The 23,177-nt window shown below is 42.8% G+C and overlaps 3 protein-coding genes across 10 annotated transcripts in view; 2 read left to right on the plus strand and 1 right to left on the minus strand.

Moving 5' to 3' along the window:
• The window catches only part of LOC311031004 (septin-9-like), an 83,898-nt gene that overhangs the window by 33,256 nt on the left and 27,465 nt on the right, over positions 1-23,177 (minus strand). The gene's annotated exons all lie outside the window — the stretch shown is intronic.
• LOC311031008 (uncharacterized protein) lies at positions 1,225-22,386 on the plus strand. Of its 6 annotated transcripts, XM_084037095.1 has the most exons (4): positions 1,225-2,604; positions 2,983-3,066; positions 4,934-5,774; positions 8,020-10,342. In XM_084037095.1, the coding sequence occupies exons 3-4, from the start codon at positions 4,935-4,937 to the stop codon at positions 8,134-8,136; spliced, it is 957 nt and encodes a 318-aa protein (XP_083893221.1). In that variant the 5' UTR covers positions 1,225-2,604; positions 2,983-3,066; position 4,934; the 3' UTR covers positions 8,137-10,342. The 6 variants fall into 6 exon arrangements, 3 of the variants coding, with proteins under 3 accessions (XP_083893221.1, XP_083893219.1, XP_083893220.1); XM_084037093.1 differs by lacking the exon at positions 8,020-10,342 and having other exon boundaries at positions 4,934-6,300; XR_014599030.1 differs by lacking the exons at positions 1,225-2,604; positions 2,983-3,066; positions 4,934-5,774; positions 8,020-10,342 and adding exons at positions 14,770-14,808; positions 20,639-20,698; positions 20,979-22,386.
• On the plus strand, positions 14,782-18,014 carry LOC311031007 (uncharacterized protein). Its single transcript, XM_084037092.1, has 2 exons — positions 14,782-14,866; positions 16,781-18,014. The coding sequence occupies exon 2, from the start codon at positions 16,782-16,784 to the stop codon at positions 17,760-17,762; it is 981 nt and encodes a 326-aa protein (XP_083893218.1). The 5' UTR covers positions 14,782-14,866; position 16,781; the 3' UTR covers positions 17,763-18,014.

The raw sequence follows: 23,177 nt of genomic DNA on the forward strand, positions 1-23,177 counted from the left end.
TTTCATTCAAACGCCCATATTATGAAACTTCCTGATCAAAGCTCTTTTTACCCGTTTCATTAACAGGAAAACGTAAAGCTAAAAAAAGAGTTGTACGTGCTCTCACACAAGCACAGAGATCAGATACCGGTTAGCAGCAGACGAACGCAGGTGAGCTCTCTTATTTTCTGATCACTAGTTTGGTTTTCACGGTGAAGCATTTAACTCTTTTTCTTCTTCGTGTTCTCTCCTCTTTATGTGACGAGCCGTTACAGACCTGTAATAGTAATCATATCAGATAAGTGTTAGAATGAGATATTCATCAGAATGAAGGATTCATCAATCATGATAATAATCATTGGATGCATGTTTAGTTGCAAATACTTATGGATTGAGAATGTACAGTATGATTGAATAATAAAAAGTGATTTTTTTAAATATCTACACAGGATGATGAAGAGTAGCTGTGTAGTTCTGCTCTTCGCCCTGACCTCGGTGTCAGCTGTGCAGAGAAGTCTCGATTCAATCAATGACTTGAAGAAAGTCAACTTTGGCCAATCTGTGCCCACGCACACTCTGTTGCTGCTCCACTGGTTTGCCAACACGGTCAACATCAACGGTAATGTCGTACGGCTGACCTTTAACCCAAACAGCGATTATGGCTCGCATCATTATGGCAACTATGAGGGGATGTTGGAGCAGCTGAGGGGAAATGAATACCGGTACTACACCGTTGGAAATCTCAATGAAGAAACAACAAGCAGGCAACTTCCATCTTATGTTACTAGTCCACCAAGGGGGTATGTAGGCAACACGGACAGGATCGTGTTCCGTGTCAGGGGGCAGGTGATAGACCAGGTGTATATCACACAGCATCAGGGGCAACCTTATGATCCAGATCACACCTACCTGATCACTACGAACCTCTTGAGACAGATCAGGGAGTTTTCTTTGGGACAAAACCTACAGCAGCTCAGAAACCGCTTTGGAAGCAACGCCGACGATTCCCGGTTGAGGCTCATCAGAAACACGTGGGGTGACCTCGCTGTTCTCGGACTGCTGCTGTTTATTGTGATCGAGGAAAAGTGCTCCTTCCAGGAACAGAGCTACAGACGTGAAAACTACGACAGACCGGAAAACAGACAAAATCCTTGGGATGCTTTGATTAAATCAATTATTTTATTTATTTGTATTGTAGCATTTATTATTATGTTTGGGAAAGGAGATCCCAGGTACAGGTATTGAAGGAGAGTAAGGACCACAAAGCCAGCAGGACTCATAAGTCGTTATTATTTGATTAGGTACTACATTTGCTTATTTTGTTAATTCATTAAGATGCCGGTTAAGACGTGTGATTAAAAACCAAATCACCGTTCTGGTTCTTAATGGCTCAGAGTCTTCAGGGTTTCAGTCCCACCCAGTCAGTTACTCACCTTTATGTCAGACTGGACTTAGTGATCAGCGCGAGGATCAGTTAAGTAAGATGCTTTAGGGTTTGCTTGAACCTAAATCCTGCAGAGTTTGAGCTCCATGTTTGAATAGTTTCTCCTGTAAAGGACCTTTGGATGGATTTGACTTGCCTGGGGAAAATAGTATGTTTAAGACAGCTGTCACTGATAATGTATTTGCTTTAATAACAACAGGTGTACGTTTCATTTATTTTTTCTATCATTTCTGCAGTGTTGAAAATTGTGTTTATTAAACTAAAACTTACCAGTCAGACTGTTGTCAGTTATTTTAAACTAAGTTGATTTTCAAACAGTGTAAGTCTGACACACAGATAAAATGCAAAGCACCTCCCCTCACAAAAACTCCTCACTACACCCCCGTAACCCAGAACAACGACCGCCGATCGTGCCGTCGTATTTGCTGCATCGTTTGTTGTGGCATCACCGTCGCATGTTTAATTGCATTTTCTATTATATTATATTTTTGGTATAATGGAAGTTTTCAGAGGGGATAACATTTTTATCATCCTGAGAGAAATTGCTGTGCAGCAGTTGCAATTCAAAGACACAAGAGTGCAAATATCAAAGTCTAAGATAATAGAGAGAGGGAGAGAGAGAGAGAGAGAGAGAGAGAGAGAGAGAGAGAGAGAGAGAGAGAGAGAGAGAGATTACTGATGTTAACTGATAGAGATAAAGAGTGTAATTTGTTCTGATGGATAAATAAAACAACGTTCAGTTATGGTTTTGTATTCTTTCTGTTATGCTGGAAATTGTGATTACTTAACAATAAATGCTTACCGGACTGACGTCAGTTATTCTATTTTTTTTTTAGTTTAAGTTCAAGGAAACAAACCGATGAAAACAACCATTGTTGAATTTCTGATGCAGAAATCTTAACCGTCTTGAAAATGTTTTTTTTTTTTAGAAAAAGTGTCCACTATTTTGCACCAGAACTGATATTGATTAAAGTAAATTAATTATTGGTACTGATTAAAACTTGAACTTGTAAGGGATTATCACTTGTCTCAGAATAACAAACAACTGTATAACTCAACTTCCTGTAACCGCCAGCAACGCTCGAGTCCCCAGTTTAATTTACAGGGAAACGGTAACCTAGAAGGAGCAGGCTCTCACAACCAGGAAACCAGAGACCAGCAGCAGCAGCAGACCAACCCAGGTGAGATCCTGATGTTCTGATGTTTTGTTTTCAGTATTTACTGGCATTATTCCACATGATCGCTGGGTTTTCACCAACAACCAAACTCTGGAAGACTCAGGGAGCAGAACACAGGACGGCTTTGAAGGTGATAGACCAGGTGTTTATGACGCAATGCGTCATACACAATATGACAGCTGTACAATACAGCTGAACAGAGGTTGTTCTGTTCTGTCCTTTACTTTGTTTTGCCTCCGATTATTGAATTTATTTCCTACCATCCATTCTACTATGTTGGTTTTGTTGTTGTTGTCCTTTTCAGATCTGCGGGAGTTTCATTCAAACGCCCATATTATCAAACTTCCTGATCAAAGTTCGTTTTACCCGTTTTATTTACAGGAAAACTGAAAGCTATAAAAAGAGTTGTACGTGCTCTCACACAAGCACAGAGATCAGATACCGGTTAGCAGCAGACGAACGCAGGTGAGCTCTCTTATTTTCTGATCACTAGTTTGGTTTTCACGGTGAAGCATTTAACTCTTTTTCTTGTTCGTGTTCTCTCCTCTTTATGTGACGACCCGTTACAGACCTGTAATAGTAATCATATCAGATAAGTGTTAGAATGAGATATTCATCAGAATGAATTATAAAAAGGATTCATCAATCATGATAATAATCATTGGATGCATATCTACACTCAACAAAAATATAAACGCAACACTTTTGTTTTTGCTCCCATTTTTCATGAGATGGACTTAAAGATCTAAAATTCATTCCAGATACACAATATTACCATTTCTCTCAAACATTGTTCACAAATCAGTCTAAATGTGTGATAGTGAGCACTTCTGCTTTGCTGAGATAATCCATCCCACCTCACAGGTGTGCCACATCAAGATGCTGATCTGACATCATGATTAGTGCACAGGTGTGCCTTAGACTGTCCACAATAAAAGGCCACCCTGAAATGTGCAGTTTTTTGCTTTATTGGGGGTCTGGGGACTCAGAACCAGTCAGTATCTGGTGTGACCACCATTTGCCTCATGCAGTGCAACACATCTTCTTCGCATAGAGTTTATCAGATTGTCAATTGTGGCCTGTGGAATGTTGGTCCACTCCTCTTCAATGGCTGTGCGAAGTTGCTGGATATTAGTGGGAACTGGTACACGCCGTCGCTGGCCATGCAAGAACTGGGACATTTTCAGCTTCCAAGAATTGTGTACAGATCCTTGCAACATGGGGCCGTGCATTATCTTGCTGAAACATGAGGTGATGTTCATGGATGTATGGCACAACAATGGGCCTCAGGATCTCATCACGGTATCTCTGTGCATTCAAAATGCCATCAATAAAATGCACCTGTGTTCTTCGTCCATAACAGATGCCTGCCCATACCATAACCCCACCACCACCATGGGCCACTCGATCCACAACATTGACATCAGCAAAGCGCTCACCCACACGACGCCACACACGCTGTCTGCCATCTGCCCTGAACAATGTAAACCGAGATTCATCCGTGAAGAGAACACCTCTCCAACGTGCCAGACGCCATCGAATGTGAGCATTTGCCCACTCAAGTCTGTTACGGCGACGAGCTGGAGTCAGGTCAAGACCCCGATGAGGACGACGAGCATGCAGTTGAGCTTCCCTGAGACGGTTTCTGACAGTTTGTGCAGAAATTGTTTGGTTATGCAAACCAATTGTTTCAGCAGCTGTCTGAGTGGCTGGTCTCAGACGATCTTGGAGGTGAACCTGCTGGATGTGGAGGTCCTGGGCTGGTGTGGTTACACGTGGTCTGCGGTTGTGAGGCCGGTTGGATGTACTGCCATATTCTCTGAAACGCCTTTGGAGACGGCTTATGGTGGAGAAATGAACATTCAATGCACGAGCAACAGATCTGGTTGACATTCCTGCTGTCAGCATGCCAATTGCACGCTCCCTCAATGCTTGTGGCATCTGTGGCATTTTGCTGTGAGACAAAACTGCACATTTCAGGGTGGCCTTTTATTGTGGGCAGTATAAGGTACACCTGTGCACTAATCATGATGTCAGATCAGCATCTTGATGTGGCACACCTGTGAGGTGGGATGGATTATCTCAGCAAAGCAGAAGTGCTCACTATCACACATTTAGACAGATTTGTGAACAATGTTTGAGAGAAATGGTAATATTGTGTATCTGGAATGAATTTTAGATCTTTAAGTCCATCTCATGAAAAATGGGAGCAAAAACAAAAGTGTTGCGTTTATATTTTAACGCAAAATGTTACAACGTTACAAATACTTATGGATTGAGAATGTACAGTATGATTGAATAATAAAAATAGAATTATTAAATATCTACACAGGATGATGAAGAGTAGCTGTGTAGTTCTGCTCTTCGCCCTGACCTCAGTGTCGGCCGGGCAGAAAAAGCTCAAGTCAATACAAGCTTTGAAGAAAGTCAACTTTGGCCAATCTGTGTCCAAGCACAGTCTGTTGCTGCTCCACTGGTTTGCCAACCAGGTCGACATCGACAACAACAACATCATATGGCTGACCTTTGACCCAAACGGAGGAGACTACGGCTCCCATCATTATGGCAACTATGAGGAGCTGTTGGACCCCCTGCCTTTTGGAAATGAATACCAGTACTACACCATTGGCAATCTCAATGAAGAATTGTCCACGCAACTTCCTCATTACGTTGTAGATCCCCCTTCGGAGTATGAGGGAAGTAACGGGGACAGGATCATCTTCCGGGTCAGGGAGCAGAACACAGGACGGCGAGCTTTTCAGAGGATAGACCAGGTGTATATGACGCAGCACTATGACATTTATGAACATCAGGGGACATCTTATGATCCAGATCACACCTACAGGATCACTATGAACCTCTTGAGACAGATCAGAGAGTTTTCTTTGGGACAAAACCAACAGCAACAGTTGCAGCTCAGAAACCGCTTTGGAAGCAACGCTAACCTTCCCGACATCAGAAACACGTGGGCTGGCCTCGCTTGCCTCGGACTGCTGTTGTTTATTGTGATCCAGGAGAAGAACTCCTCGAACCAACCCAACAACAGGCCTGAGACCAGAAGAAGCCATCGGGACGCTGCTGTTCAAGATATTCAAAACCAAGGTGACGTGGCGATGTATTTCGATGAAGTTGACGACCACGTAGCTAGATGGACAACTCCTCACTACACCCCCGTAACCCAGTACAACGACCGCCGATCGTGCCGTCGCATCGTTTGTTGTGGCATCACCGTCGCATGTGTAATTGCATTTTCTATTATATTATATTTTTGGTATAATGGAAGTTTTCAGAGGGGATAACATTTATCATCCTGAGAGAACTTTACTTTGCTATCAAAGTCTAAGATAATAAAGAGAGAGAGAGACAGAGAGAGAGAGATAGAGATAGAGATTACTGATGTTAACTATAGAGATTATGGGCCCTAGTTTCGTGGCGCAGGGCGGCGCAGGGTGGCGGAGCCGGCGCAATGCAAGTTTCGACCTGCGCAGCCTTGCGCACGGTCAGTTTGGCAGTTTGGTGGATCGCCTGCGCCAGGGGGGAGGCGTCACAAATTCAGCTTGGCGTAGCGGAAGTTTCGTGGCAAAAAGCTGCGCCGAAACTGCGCTGAAAGCCCGCCAGCTCCAACCTGGTCTACTCTCGGCACAAGGCGTAAATAAAGTCCATTCATTCAATGCGAATCACAGCTGGCGGAGTGGAAGTTTGGCTGACGGCGCGCAGTGCGTACACGTCACCGAGATCTCACAGGCAGGTTTCCACAGTTCGGGGCACATTTAAATGCAATAAATTATCACAACAAACACTATTTAATGCAACTAATTGAATCAACACGTGAATTTATATCTATATAGATTGTCCCGTCACATCTGACATCAGATCAAAGGCGGATGGCACGCGTAACGGAAACTCAGCCTCTCGGACCAAAACATCTCCCTCTCTCTCCTGTTTTTTATAATATCGGCATTGTTATCATTATGATACGCACGCACAGCGCCAGCACAGCGTCCTACGCGTGGTGGGAGCGCCGGCGCTGCTTCTGTCATCGGGTTGTCAAGTGACGGATCTTGCACTGAACCTCCCCTAACGCATTAAAGGAGAGGAGAGGAGCTCATTTGATTGGTGAAGATCTGAATCGGCTGTATTAATCCCAGTCCACGCCTCGTCTCCTCCTCGTCTCCCACTCACGCCTTCTTCTCCTCCCTCTTTCCCACTTGCGCCGGTGGGCGAGACGGGAGGTGTGCCTGCGCGAGCCTGCGCGGTGCACGAAACTTGCAAAGTCCAGGCGGACACACCCCGTCGGCGCGGCGCAGGTGCGCTGAAAGCTGACTGCGCCTGGTCTACGAAACTAGGGCCCAAAGAGTGTAATTTGTTCTGATGGATAAATAAAACAACTTTCAGTTATGTTTTTGTATTCTTTCTGTTATGCTGGAAATTGTGATTACTTAACAATAAATGATTACCGGACTAACGTCAGTTATTCTATTTTTTTTTTAGTTTAAGTTCAAGGAAACAAACCGATGAAAACAACCATTGTTGAATTTCTGATGCAGAAATCTTAACAGTCTTGAAAATGTTTTTTTTTTTTTTTTAGAAAAAGTGTCCACTAATTTTGCACCAGAACTGGTATTGATTAAAGTAAATGAATCATGGTACTGATTAAAACTTGAACTTGTAAGGGATTATCACTTGACTCAGAATAACAAACAACTGTATAACTCAACTTCCTGTAACCGCCAGCAACGCTCGAGTCCCCAGTTTAATTTACAGGGAAACGGTAACCTAGAAGGAGCAGGCTCTCACAACTACAGCAGACCAACCCAGGTGAGATCCTGATGTTCTGATGTTTTGTTTTCAGTATTTACCACGGCATTATTCCACATGATCGCTGGGTTTTCACCAACAACCAAACTCTGGAAGACTCATGTCAGGGAGCAGAACACAGGATGGTGAGCTTTGCAGGTGACAGACCAGGGGCCTCATTTATAAAGCTTTCGTACGCACAAAACGGGGCTGGAAACATGCGTACGCCACTTTCCACGCAAAAGTTGTGATCTATAAAAACCAAACTTGACGGGAAAGTGTGCGTACCTGTAAGCAAACTCTGAGGCATGCGTACCAGTACGCACATTCTGGAGACTGGAGGGGAATCAGCGATACAGATGTCAGATTGTAGGAAATAAACGTGAGCACAACTATTACAGTTTAGATGACTCGCACACATTTAATTTCACTCCATATTATACGTTAGATCCGCGTTATCATGATGAACTCCAGCAGTGTTTTTGACGCTTTTACGGAGTGATATTATTTTTCATGTTAACACCTTCTTTTAAAATCTTCCAGGTGTATATCACGTGTCCTTCTAGCTACTACGACCACGTAGCTAGAAGGACAACTCCTCACATCACCTCCGTAACCCAGAAAAACGACTGCCGATCGTGCCGTCGCATTTGCTGCATCGTTTGTTGCACCGCATGTTTAATTGCATTTTCTATTATATTATATTTTTGGTATAATGGAAGTTTTCACAGGGGATAACATTTTCATCATCCTGAGTAGGGTTGTCACGATACCAGAATTTCAGTAGTCGATACCAATATCTGTGAATTTCCACGATTCTCGATACTAATTCGATACCACAATTTAAAAAAAACAAAAACAGGACCCATGTACTTTTAAATTCACTAATTTATTGAAAACTGCTTCAAACTGTCAAGTATTTAACACCACTGTGCTTTAAGATCTTTTTGCACAGAATTTAAATTGCAGTACCAGCTGCCAACAGACCTATAGCCATCCAGTATAAAAACAAACAATACTGTGCTTATAAATATGGTCATGAGGCACTTTTTGCATGTCGGCTTGTTTGAATCAAGAATTGCTCCGGATTCATCCGCCTCGAATGCAAAATATTTCCACACGCGACTCTTCGCACCTGTCTTGTCGACGAGCCGACGTGTTGTGCTTTCGCTCCCACCTGCAGAAGCCATTTTTTTCGAAGACGGCAAGTTTTCTTCTTCAGCGCCGCTTACTGCTCTGTGCTGCTCACACGCATATACTGCCCCCGTCAGTCCCGCCAAGAATCGACACGGCTCGCCGAGTGAAAAGTTGTATATTCGGTTCTGACGTTACCAGGAAAAAGCAAGTATCGAATTATTTTTTTCGTGTCGGCATCGAATTGGTACCGAAGTATCGGTTCTTGTGACAACCCTAATCCTGAGAGAAATTTGCTTTGCTATCAAAGTCTAAGATAATAAATAGAGAGAGAGAGAGAGAGAGAGAGAGAGAGAGAGAGAGATTACTGATGTTAACTATAGAGATAAAGAGTGTAATTTGTTCTCATGGATAAATAAAACAACTTTCAGTTATGGTTTTGTATTCTTTCTGTTATGCTGGAAATTGTGATTACTTAACAATAAATGATTACCAGACTGACGTCAGTTATTCTATTTTTTTTTTTTTAGTTTAAGTTCAAGGAAACAAACCGATGAAAACAACCATTGTTGAATTTCTGATGCAGAAATCTTAACCGTCTTGAAAATGTTTTTCTTTTTTTTCTTTTTTTTTTAGAAAAAGTGTCCACTATTTTGCACCAGAACTGGTATTGATTAAAGTAAATTAATTATTGGTACTGATTAAAACTTGAACCTGTAAGGGATTATCACTTGTCTCAGAATAACAAACAACTGTATAACTCAACTTCCTGTACGCTCGAGTCCCCAGTTTGATTTACAGGGAAACGGTAACCTAGAAGGAGCAGGCTCTCACAACCAGGAGACCAACCCAGGTGAGATCCTGATGTTCTGATGTTTTGTTTTCAGTATTTACCACGGCATTATTCCACATGATCGCTGGGTTTTCACCAACAACCAAACTCTGGAAGGACAGAAACTATTTAACTTTTTGTTTTATATACAATTAAAGTTTAAAATGTGTTGCCACTCGCACTGCGTCTTTTTATTCGTGATCCCGCTGCTGTGGCCACTAAATTAAATTATTTTCCGGGCCTCCACCTCCCCAACAAGTGACTCTTTCTCCGTTTCTGAAAAGTTACGTTTCTTCGCTTTTTTCCTGACCTGTCGCCGTGATTCACCACACGGAAACGATTGCATGCCGGCTCATTAATATAGTAAAATGAGGGCGTGTACAGGGCGGGATTCAGGTACGCACACTTGTAGGTGGTCCTGTGATTTATAAAGGGAACATTGCGTACAGCTTGCGTGCGCAGTTTTATAAATCAGATTTTTTTTTGGCGCACGCAAACTTTGGCTTTTTGGCGTACGTACACTTTTAGTAAGGATCCTACGCACAGTTTTATAAATGAGACCCCAGGTGTTTATGACGCAATACGTCATACACAATATGACAGCTGAACAATACAGCTGAACAGAGGTTGTTCTGTTCTGTCCTTTACTTTGTTTTGCCTCCGATTATTGAATTGAATTCCTACCATGTCTACTATGTCGGTTTTGTTGTTGTTGTTCTTTTCAGATCTGAGGGAGTTTCATTCAAACGCCCATATTATGAAACTTCCTGATCAAAGCTTGTTTTACCCGTTTCATTAACAGGAAAACGGAGAGCTAAAAAAAGAGTTGTACGTGCTCTCACACAAGCACAGAGATCAGATACCGGTTAGCAGCAGACGAACGCAGGTGAGCTCTCTTATTTTCTGATCACTAGTTTGGTTTTCACGGTGAAGCATTTAACTCTTTTTCTTGTTCGTGTTCTCTCCTCTTTATGTGACGACCCGTTACAGACCTGTAATAGTAATCATATCAGATAAGTGTTAGAATGAGATATTCATCAGAATGAAGGATTCATAAATCATGATAATCATTGGATGCATATCTAGTTGCAAATACTTATGGATTGAGAATGTACAGTATGATTGAATAATAAAAAGTGTTTTTTTTAAATATCTACACAGGATGATGAAGAGTAGCTGTGTAGTTCTGCTCTTCGCCCTGACCTCGGTGTCAGCTGTGCAGAGAAGTCTCGATTCAATCAATGATTTGAAGAAAGTCAACTTTGGCCAATCTGTGCCCACGCACACTCTGTTGCTGCTCCACTGGTTTGCCAACCAGGTTGACATCGACGACAACAACAACAACATATGGCTGACCTTTGACCCAAACGGAGGAGACTACGGCTCCCATCATTATGGCAACTATGAGGAGCTGTTGGACCCCCTGCCTTCTGGAAATGAATACCAGTACTACACCATTGGCAATCTCAATGAAGAATTGTCCACGCAACTTCCTCATTACGTTGTAGATCCCCCTTCGGAGTATGAGGGAAGTAACGGGGACAGGATCATCTTCCGGGTCAGGGAGCAGAACACAGGACGGCGAGCTTTTCAGAGGATAGACCAGGTGTATATGACGCAGCACTATGACATTTATGAACATCAGGGGACATCTTATGATCCAGATCACACCTACAGGATCACTATGAACCTCTTGAGACAGATCAGGGAGTTTTCTTTGGGACAAAACCAACAGCAACAGTTGCAGCTCAGAGACCGCTTTGGAAGCAACGCTAACCTTCCCGACATCAGAAACACGTGGGGTGACCTCGCTGTTCTCGGACTGCTGCTGTTTATTGTGATCCAGGAGAAGAACTCCTCGAACCAACCCAACAACAGGCCTGAGAACAGAAGAAACCATCAGAACGCTTTTGTTCCAGATATTCAAAACCAAGGTGACGTGGTGATCTATTTCGATGAAGTTGACGACCACGTAGCTAGAAGGGCAACTCCTCACTACACCCCCGTAACCCAGAACAACGACTGCCAATTGTGCTGCATTTGCTGCATCGTTTGTTGTGGCTTCACAGTCGCATGTGTAATTGCATTTTATATTATATTATATTTTCGGTATAATGAAAGTTTTCACAGGGGATAACATTTTCATCATCCTGAGAGAAATTGCTGTACAGCAGTTGCAATTCAAAGACGCAAGAGTGCAAATATCAAAGTCTAAGATAATAAATAGAGAGAGAGAGAGAGAGAGAGAGAGAGAGAGAGAGAGAGAGAGAGAGAGAGAGAGAGAGAGAGAGAGATTACTGATGTTAACTATAGAGATAAAGAGTGTAATTTGTTCACACCTACAGGATCACTATGAACCTCATGAGACAGATCAGAGAGTTTTGGGACAAAACCAACAGCAACAGTTGCAGCCTCAAAAAACTGCACAAAACAGAGTTTCTCAGATTTCTATCTTTTTCAACCGATGGCGGTTTTGAATTCTGTCACCGTTTTGTTTATACTGGAGGAGAATACTGGAGGAGAATACTGAAGGAGACCGTTGTGGCTCCACAGTTATGCAACCCTGAATACAGCTGAATGGTAGCCAGAGGTTGTTCTGTTCTGTTGTTTACTTTGTTTTGCCTCCGATTATTGAATTGTGTTCTCTCCTCTTTATGTGACGACCCGTTACAGACCTGTAATAGTAATCATATCAGATAAGTGTTAGAATGAGATATTCATCAGAATTAATTATAAAAAGGATTCATCAATCATGATAATAATCATTGGATGCATGTCTAGTTGCAAATACTTATGGATTGAGAATGTACAGTATGATTGAATAGTAAAATAGTTTTTTTTAAATATCTACACAGGATGATGAAGAGTAGCTGTGTAGCTCTGCTCTTCGCCCTGACCTCGGTGTCGGCTGTGCAGAGAAGTCTCGATTCAATCGATGATTTGAAGCAAATCAACTTTGGCCAATCTGTGCCCACGCACACTCTGTTGCTGCTCCACTGGTTTGCCAACACGGTCGACATCGACGGTAATGTCGTACGGCTGACCTTTGACCCAAACAGCGATTATGGCTCGCATTATTATAGCAACTTTGAGGGGATGTTGGAGCTGCTGCCTTGGGGAAGTGCATACACGTACTACACCGTTGGAAATCTCAATCAAGAAACTACAAGCAGGCAACTTCCATCTTATGTTACTAGTCCACCAAGGGGGTATGAAGGCAACAGCGACAGGATTGTGTTCCGTGTCAGGCGGCAGGTGATAGACCAGGTGTATATCACACAGCATCAGGGGCAACCTTATGATCCAGATCAGACCTACCTAATCACTACGAACCTCTTGAGACAGATCAGGGAGTTTTCTTTGGGACAAAACCTACAGCAGCTCAGAAACCGCTTTGAAAGCAACACCAACGATTCCCAGTTGAGGCTCATCAGAAACGTGTGGGGTGACCTGGCTGTTCTCGGACTGCTGCTGTTTATTGTGATCGAGGAAAAGTGCTCCTTCCAGGAACAGAGCTACAGACGTGAAAACTACGACAGACCGGAAAACAGACAAAATCCTTGGGATGGTGGCGCTTCGGTGGGCCGGGAAAATAATGCTTCAATTATTTTAATTATTTTATTTATTTGTATTGTAGGATTTATTATTATTATGTTTGTGAAAGGAGATCCCAGGTACAGGTATTGAAGGAGAGTAAGGACCACAAAGCCAGCAGGACTCATAAGTCGTTATTATTTGATTAGCTACAACATTTGCTCATTTTGTTAATTCATTAAGATGCTGGTTAAGATGTGTGATTAAAAACCAAATCACCGTTCTGGTTCTTAATGGCTCAGAGTCTTCAGGGTTTCAGTCCCACCCAGTCAGTCACTCACCTTTATGTCAGACTGGACTTAGTGATCAGAGGGAGGTAAATTAAGATGCTTGTTTGAGCTCCATGTTTGAATAGTTTCTCCTGTAAAGGACCTTTGGATGGATTTGACTTGCCTGGGAAAAATATATGTTTAAGACAGCTGTCACTGATAATGTATTTGCTTTATAAACAACAGGTGTACGTTTCATTCATTTTTTCTATCATTTCTGCAGTGTTGAAAATTGTGTTTATTAAACTAAAACTTACCAGTCAGACTGTTGTCAGTTATTTTAAACTAAGTTGATTTTCAAACAGTGTAAGTCTGACACACAGATAAAATGCAAAGCACCTCCCTCACAAACACTCCTCACTACACCCCCGTAACCCAGAACAACGACCGCCGATCGTACCGTCGCATTTGCTGCATCGTTTGTTGTTGCATCACCACCGCATGTTTAATTGCATTTTCTTTTATATTATATTTTTGGTATAATGGAAGTTTTCAGAGGGGATAACATTTTTATCATCCTGAGAGAAATTGCTGTGCAGCAGTTGCAATTCAAAGACACAAGAGTGCAAATATCAAAGTCTAAGATAATAAATAGAGAGAGAGAGAGAGAGAGAGAGAGAGAGAGAGAGAGAGAGAGAGAGAGAGAGAGAGAGAGAGAGAGATTACTGATGTTAACTGATAGAGATAAAGAGAGTGTAATTTGTTCTGATGGATAAATAAAACAACGTTCAGTTATGGTTTTGTATTCTTTCTGTTATGCTGGAAATTGTGATTACTTAACAATAAATGATTACCGGACTGACGTCAGTTATTCTATTTTTTTTTAGTTTAAGTTCAAGGAAACAAACCGATGAAAACAACCATTGTTGAATTTCTGATGCAGAAATCTTAACCGTCTTGAAAATGTTTTTTTTTTTAGAAAAAGTGTCCACTATTTTGCACCAGAACTGGTATTGATTAAAGTAAATTAATTATTGGTACTGATTAAAACTTGAACTTGTAAGGGATTATCACTTGTCTCAGAATAACAAACAACTGTATAACTCAACTTCCTGTAACCGCCAGCAACGCTCGAGTCCCCAGTTTCATTTACAGGGAATCGGTAACCTAGAAGAGGCAGGCTCTCACAACCAGGAAACCAGGGACCAGCAGCAGCAGCCGACAAACCCAGGTGAGATTCTGATGTTCTGATGTGTTGTTTTCAGTATTTACTGGCATTGTTCCACATGATCGCTGGGTTTTCACCAACAACCAAACTCTGGAAGACTCACATCAGGGAGCAGAACACAGGACGGCTTTGAAGGTGATAGACCAGGTGTTTATGACGCAATGCGTCATACACAATATGACAGCTGTACAATACAGCTGAACAGAGGTTGTTCTGTTCTGTCCTTTACTTTGTTTTGCCTCCGATTATTGAATTTATTTCCTACCATCCATTCTACTATGTTGGTTTTGTTGTTGTTGTCCTTTTCAGATCTGCGGGAGTTTCATTCAAACGCCCATATTATCAAACTTCCTGATCAAAGTTCGTTTCACCCATTTTATTTACAGGAAAACTGAAAGCTATAAAAAAAAGTTGTACGTGCTCTCACACAAGCACAGAGATCAGATACCGGTTAGCAGCAGATGAACGCAGGTGAGCTCTCTTATTTTCTGATCACTAGTTTGGTTTTCACGGTGAAGCATTTAACTCTTTTTCTTGTTCTCTCCTCTTTATGTGACGACCCGTTACAGACCTGTAATAGTAATCATATCAGATAAGTGTTAGAATGAGATATTCATCAGAATTAATTATAAAAAGGATTCATCAATCATGATAATAATCATTGGATGCATATCTACACTCAACAAAAATATAAACGCAACACTTTTGTTTTTGCTCCCATTTTTCATGAGATGGACTTAAAGATCTAAAATTCATTCCAGATACACAATATTACCATTTCTCTCAAACATTGTTCACAAATCTGTCTAAATGTGTGATAGTGAGCACTTCTGCTTTGCTGAGATAATCCATCCCACCTCACAGGTGTGCCACATCAAGATGCTGATCTGACATCATGATTAGTGCACAGGTGTGCCTTAGACTGTCCACAATAAAAGGCCACCCTGAAATGTGCAGTTTTTTGCTTTATTGGGGGTCTAGGGACTCAGAACTAGTCAGTATCTGGTGTGACCACCATTTGTCTCATGCAGTGCAACACATCTTCTTCGCATAGAGTTTATCAGATTGTCAATTGTGGCCTGTGGAATGTTGGTCCACTCCTCTTCAATGGCTGTGCGAAGTTGCTGGATATTAGTGGGAACTGGTACACGCTGTCGTATACGCTGGTCAAGCACATCCCAAACATGCTCAATGGGTGACATGTCCGGTGAGTATGCTGGCCATGCAAGAACTGGGACATTTTCAGCTTCCAAGAATTGTGTACAGATCCTTGCAACATGGGGCCGTGCATTATCTTGCTGAAACATGAGGTGATGTTCATGGATGTATGGCACAACAATGGGCCTCAGGATCTCATCACGGTATCTCTGTGCATTCAAAATGCCATCAATAAAATGCACCTGTGTTCTTCGTCCATAACAGATGCCTGCCCATACCATAACCCCACCACCACCATGGGCCACTCGATCCACAACATTGACATCATCAAAGCGCTCACCCACACGACGCCACACACGCTGTCTGCCATCTGCCCTGAACAATGTAAACCGAGATTCATCCGTGAAGAGAACACCTCTCCAACGTGCCAGACGCCATCGAATGTGAGCATTTGCCCACTCAAGTCTGTTACGGCGACGAGCTGGAGTCAGGTCAAGACCCCGATGAGGACGACGAGCATGCAGTTGAGCTTCCCTGAGACGGTTTCTGACAGTTTGTGCAGAAATTGTTTGGTTATGCAAACCAATTGTTTCAGCAGCTGTCTGAGTGGCTGGTCTCAGACGATCTTGGAGGTGAACCTGCTGGATGTGGAGGTCCTGGGCTGGTGTGGTTACACGTGGTCTGTGAGGCCGGTTGGATGTACTGCCATATTCTCTGAAACGCCTTTGGAGACGGCTTATGGTGGAGAAATGAACATTCAATGCACGAGCAACAGATCTGGTTGACATTCCTGCTGTCAGCATGCCAATTGCATGCTCCCTCAATGCTTGTGGCATCTGTGGCATTTTGCTGTGAGACAAAACTGCACATTTCAGGGTGGCCTTTTATTGTGGGCAGTATAAGGTACACCTGTGCACTAATCATGATGTCAGATCAGCATCTTGATGTGGCACACCTGTGAGGTGGGATGGATTATCTCAGCAAAGCAGAAGTGCTCACTATCACACATTTAGACAGATTTGTGAACAATGTTTGAGAGAAATGGTAATATTGTGTATCTGGAATGAATTTTAGATCTTTAAGTCCATCTCATGAAAAATGGGAGCAAAAACAAAAGTGTTGCGTTTATATTTTAACGCAAAATGTTACAACGTTACAAATACTTATGGATTGAGAATGTACAGTATGATTGAATAATAAAAATAGAATTTTTAAATATCTACACAGGATGATGAAGAGTAGCTGTGTAGTTCTGCTCTTCGCCCTGACCTCAGTGTCGGCCGGGCAGAAAAAGCTCAAGTCAATCCAAGCTTTGAAGAAAGTCAACTTTGGCCAATCTGTGTCCAAGCACAGTCTGTTGCTGCTCCACTGGTTTGCCAACCAGGTCGACATCGACAACAACAACATCATATGGCTGACCTTTGACCCAAACGGAGGAGACTACGGCTCCCATCATTATGGCAACTATGAGGAGCTGTTGGACCCCCTGCCTTTTGGAAATGAATACCAGTACTACACCATTGGCAATCTCAATGAAGAATTGTCCACGCAACTTCCTCATTACGTTGTCCATCCCCCTTCGGAGTATGAGGGAAGTAACGGGGACAGGATCATCTTCCGGGTCAGGGAGCAGAACACAGGACGGCGAGCTTTTCAGAGGATAGACCAGGTGTATATGACGCAGCACTATGACATTTATGAACATCAGGGGACATCTTATGATCCAGATCACACCTACAGGATCACTATGAACCTCTTGAGACAGATCAGAGAGTTTTCTTTGGGACAAAACCAACAGCAACAGTTGCAGCTCAGAAACCGCTTTGGAAGCAACGCTAACCTTCCCCACATCAGAAACACGTGGGCTGGCCTCGCTTGCCTCGGACTGCTGTTGTTTATTGTGATCCAGGAGAAGAACTCCTCGAACCAACCCAACAACAGGCCTGAGACCAGAAGAAGCCATCGGGACGCTGCTGTTCGAGATATTCGAAACCAAGGTGACGTGATGACGATGATGTATTTAGGCGAAGTTGACGACCACGTAGCTAGAAGGACAACTCCTCACATCACCTCCGTAACCCAGAACAACGACCGCCGACCGTGCCGTCGCATTTGCTGCATCGTTTGTTGTTGCATCACCACCGCATGTTTAATTGCATTTTCTATTATATTATATTTTTGGTATAATGGAAGTTTTCACAGGGGATAACATTTTTATCATCCTGAGAGAAATTGCTGTACAGCAGTTGCAATTCAAAGACACAAGAGTGCAAATATCAAAGTCTAAGATAATAAATAGAGAGAGAGAGAGAGAGAGAGAGAGATTACTGATGTTAACTATAGAGATAAAGAGTGTAATTTGTTCTGATGGATAAATAAAACAACGTTCAGTTATGGTTTTGTATTCTTTCTGTTATGCTGGAAATTGTGATTACTTAACAATAAATGATTACCAGACTGACATCAGTTATTCTATTTTTTTTTTAGTTTAAGTTCAAGGAAAGAAACCGATGAAAACAACCATTGTTGAATTTCTGATGTAGAAATCTTAACCGTCTTGAAAATGTTTTTTTTAGAAAAAGTGTCCACTATTTTGCACCAGAACTGGTATTGATTAAAGTAAATGAATTATTGGTACTGATTAAAACTTGAACTTGTAAGGGATTATCACTTTCCCTTTTCTAGTACAGAGAAGCTCAGAATCACAAACAACTGTATAACTCAACTTCCTGTAACCGCCAGCAACGCTCGAGTCCCCAGTTTCATTTACAGGGAAACGATATCCTAGAGGAGGCAGGCTCTCACAACCAGGAAACCAGAGACCAGAGACCAGAGACCAGCAACAGCAGCAGACCAACCCAGGTGAGATCCTGATGTTCTGATGTTTTGTTTTCAGTATTTACCATGGCATTATTCCACATGATCGCTGGGTTTTCACCAACAACCAAACTCTGGAAGACTCACGTCAGGGAGCAGAACACAGGACGGCTTTGAAGGTGACAGACCAGGGGCCTCATGTACTAAGAATTGCGTGGATTTCCTACTGAAACATGGCGTACGCTAGAATCCAGAAACTGCCGTACGCACAAAAAAGATCAGATGTATCAAAGTGTGCGTACGCATGGATCCAAGCACTTTTCCTTTGTACATCCCAATCAACGTGGAATTGAGCGCACATGTAGAAGTGCTAAACTCCTCGCTGTCCACGCCCAAATTTAAATATGGAAATTAATTTAAATAGGGCCTGCACCGGGGATTCCCCTCTCTGCACCATCAGATCTACAAAATGAGTAAAGGGAAGAAGCGCAGCTTCACCGAGTCTGAGCTCGAAACGCTCTTAAACGAAGTTGAGACTCGAAGACCAGTATTATTTGGTAGCCTCTCATCAGGCATAAACACAAAAAAAAAGAAATGTGAGTGGGAGCGTGTGTGTGAGGCAGTGAACGCTGTGGGGTCGGAGCAGCGCACGAATCACTATTACTTTTTGTAATATATATATATATATATATATATATGCTACCGTTAGTGGGAAACAAACAGAAGGACAAAACAACTTCATTACAAGGATTGACAAGACTGATCACACTTATATTAATGACTGCAGAAGTGCACCGTGGCTACTGCAGTGTGACATTTCCAACTTTACGCACGCGTTTATCGACACAAATACTTAACACAAGGAGACAATAAAGGGCTTGTTAGATAGCTCTGCCACTCTATTTTCACCAGGGAAAAACAAATGCACGTATTTGAATGCACGTGCCCAAATGGGCATTGTGCTGGTTTACATTCGGGGCGCAATTAAACGGATACATTTACTCACCGAGAAGCCACCCATCGCACACCGTGCCAGCCTCCAGCCTGTTACCAACCATGCTATTAGTAAGAATGAACGAGTCATGCGTTGAACCAGGCCACCTTGCCACGATGTTGGTGAGCTGCATTTGCGCATCACATATTATTTGAACATTTATTGAATGAAAATGTTTCCTGTTGACGAAAACAAATTCATCCTGTGATGGCGCTTTTATAGCAACATGTGTGCAGTCAATAGCTCCGATTACATTAGGGAAACCGGCTCTTGCTGCAAATTGCGCTTTAATGTTGGCCTGTTCAACAGCATTGTATGGGAATTTGATGTACCTGGATGACATTCTGATCCCGTCCCACACAGCTGGCATGGCTCGGCTCAGAGTGGACTGGCACACTCCTGACTGGTCGGCCAGTTCCCTCTGGAAGGCTCCTGTTGCCAGAAACCCCAGAGTGGTCAGCACCTGCGTGGGCACGGACAACCCCTGGCTCCTGGCTGTGTTTCTTTCTAGGGGCGGCCGCAGCTCTGCGCACAGCTCCAGTAACACTGGCCTCGGCAACCTAAAACGACTCATGAGCCAGTTGTCGTCATTTGCTAACATATCCTCCCGTTTTCTAAACACCCTCTCACGTCTGATGTTACCGTTTGCGATGTCTTCTAACAAGGCCAAGGCTGCCATTGTTAATGCCATTTTTTCATCACTTTGCGCATGCTTTTATATCCATCCATATGATTGCAAACACGTGTGTGTTAATTGTCCATTAATGTGTCTCTGATGTGCACATTACTCTGAGGACTAATTGTTTTCACATAATTAACAGTTTCCCAGCATCACCTCAGAGTGTCGCCAAAGGAACAATAGCTGTAGAAACGTGCGTACGCCAGCCATGAAGCTGGCGTGGGACACCGCACATTTCCACGCTCATTTCACTTTTGATACATCTGAACGTTGGCGTGGAAAATTACGTACGCCACGTTTTTGTGCGTACGCAACATTGATACATGAGGCCCCAGGTGTTTATGACGCAATACGTCATACACAATATGACAGCTGTACAATACAGCTGAACAGAGGTTGTTCTGTTCTGTCCTTTACTTTGTTTTGCCTCCGATTATTGAATTTAATTCCTACCATGTCTACTATGTCGGTTTTGTTGTTGTTGTCCTTTTCAGATCTGAGGGAGTTTCATTCAAACGCCCATATTATCAAACTTCCTGATCAAAGCTTGTTTTACCCGTTTCATTTACAGGAAAACGGAAAGCTAAAAAAAGAGTTGTACGTGCTCTCACACAAGCACAGAGATCAGATACCGGTTAGCAGCAGACGAACGCAGGTGAGCTCTCTTGTTTTCTGATCACTAGTTTGGTTTTCACGGTGAAGCATTTAACTCTTTTTCTTGTTCGCGTTCTCTACTCTTTATGTGACGACCCGTTACAGACCTGTAATAGTAATCATATCAGATAAGTGTTAGAATGAGATATTCATCAGAATGAAGGATTCATCAATCATGATAATAATCATTGGATGCATGTCTAGTTGCAAATACTTATGGATTGAGAATGTACAGTATGATTGAATAACAAAAAGTGATTTTTTTTTAAATATCTACACAGGATGATGAAGAGTAGCTGTGTAGTTCTGCTCTTCGCCCTGACCTCGGTGTCGGCCGTGCAGAGAAGTCTCGATTCAATCAATGATTTGAAGCAAATCAACTTTGGCCAATCTGTGCCCACGCACACTCTGTTGCTGCTCCACTGGTTTGCCAACACGGTCGACATCGACGGTAATGTCGTACAGCTGACCTTTGACCCAAACAGCGATTATGGCTCGCATTATTATGGCAACTATGAGGGGATGTTGGAGCTGCTGCCTTGGGGAAGTGAATACCGGTACTACACCGTTGGAAATCTCAATCAAGAAACAACAAGCAGGCAACTTCCATCTTATGTTACTAGTCCACCAAGGGGGTATGTAGACAACAGGGACAGGATCGTGTTCCGTGTCAGGGGGCAGGTGATAGACGAGGTGTATATCACACAGCATCAGGGGCAAATTTATGATCCAGATCACACCTACCTGATCACTACGAACCTCTTGAGACAGATCAGGGAGTTTTCTTTGGGACAAAACCTACAGCAACTGTTGCAGCTCAGAAACCGCTTTGGAAGCAACGCTGACCTTCCCCACATCAGAAACGTGTGGGGTGACCTCGCTGTTCTCGGACTGCTGCTGTTTATTGTGATCCAGGATAAGTGCTCCTTCCAGTTTTCCTTCCAGGAACAGTGCTACAGACCGGAAAACTACGACAGACCGGGAAACTACGACAGACCGGAAAACTACGACAGACCGGAAAACTACAACAGACCGGAAAACTACAACAGACCGGAAAACTACGACAGACCGGAAAACTACAACAGACCGGGAAACTACAACAGACCAGAGAACAGACAAAATCCTTGGGATGGTGGCCAAGATAGTAATGCTCCAATTATTTGTATTATTTTATTTATTTGTATTGTAGGATTTATTATTATTATGCTTGGGAAAGGAGATCCCAGGTACAGGTATTGAAGGAGAGTAAGGACCACAAAGCCAGCAGGACTCATAAGTCGTTATTTGATTAGGTACTACATTTGCTTATTTTGTTAATTCATTAAGATGCCGGTTAAGACGTGTGATTAAAAACCAAATTATGGTTCTGGTTCTTAATGGCTCAGAGTCTTCAGGGTTTCAGTCCCACCCAGTCAGTCACTCACCTTTATGTCGGACTGGACTTAGTGATCAGAGGGAGGTTAATTAATCAGTTAATTAAGATGCTTGTTTGAGCTCCATGTTTGAATAGTTTCTCCTGTAAAGGACCTTTGGATGGATTTGACTTGCCTGGGAAATATAGGATGTTTAAGACAGCTGTCACTGATAATGTATTTGCTTTAAAAACAACAGGTGTACGTTTCATTCATTTTTTCTATCATTTCTTGCAGTGTTGAAAATTGTGTTTATTAAACTAAAACTTACCAGTCAGACCGTTGTCAGTTATTTAAGTTTATTTTCAAACAGTGTAAGTCTGACACACACAGATAAAATGCAAAGCACCTCCTCTCACAAACACACAGATAAAATGCAAAGCACCTCCCACACACACACACAGATAAAATGCAAAGCACCTCCCACACACACACACAGATAAAATGCAAAGCACCCCACACACACACACAGATAAAGGATTCATCGCAACGCCAGTTCCTTCCCTTGTGACCTGCACATGTCCATGTTTCTAGCCAAGTCCCAGGCAGGCCTATCAAAAGGCCTTTATGTTTGTGTCAGGGAGATGAATACCGTCTGAATGCGGTGGAACCAGGATAGCACTCAGCAGGCCAGCACAAGACCAGCAGATCACAAGGTAATGAGTCATCATTAAAAACTTGGCCTTAAGAAAAGGTTAATCCGTGTTCTTACATGACAGTCGTGTGCGTTCTGTGTGTACTCAAATATTAGAGCAGATTTAACACACACACACACACACACACACACACACACACACACACACACACACACACACACACACACACACACACACACACACACACACACACACACACACACACACACACACACACACACACACACACACACACACACACACACACACACACACACACACACACACACACACACACACACACACACACACACACACACACACACACAACCAAAATGGAAGCATGGGACAGGAAACTGAGATGAGCAGCGTACAGGACGGATGAATGATGTGTGTGTCCGTCTGTAAACACGGGATCCCGTCCGTGTTGAAG

This window comes from Eutrigla gurnardus (assembly GCF_963514095.1).
Source record: "Eutrigla gurnardus genome assembly, chromosome: 20".
Lineage (NCBI taxonomy): Eukaryota > Metazoa > Chordata > Actinopteri > Perciformes > Triglidae > Eutrigla > Eutrigla gurnardus.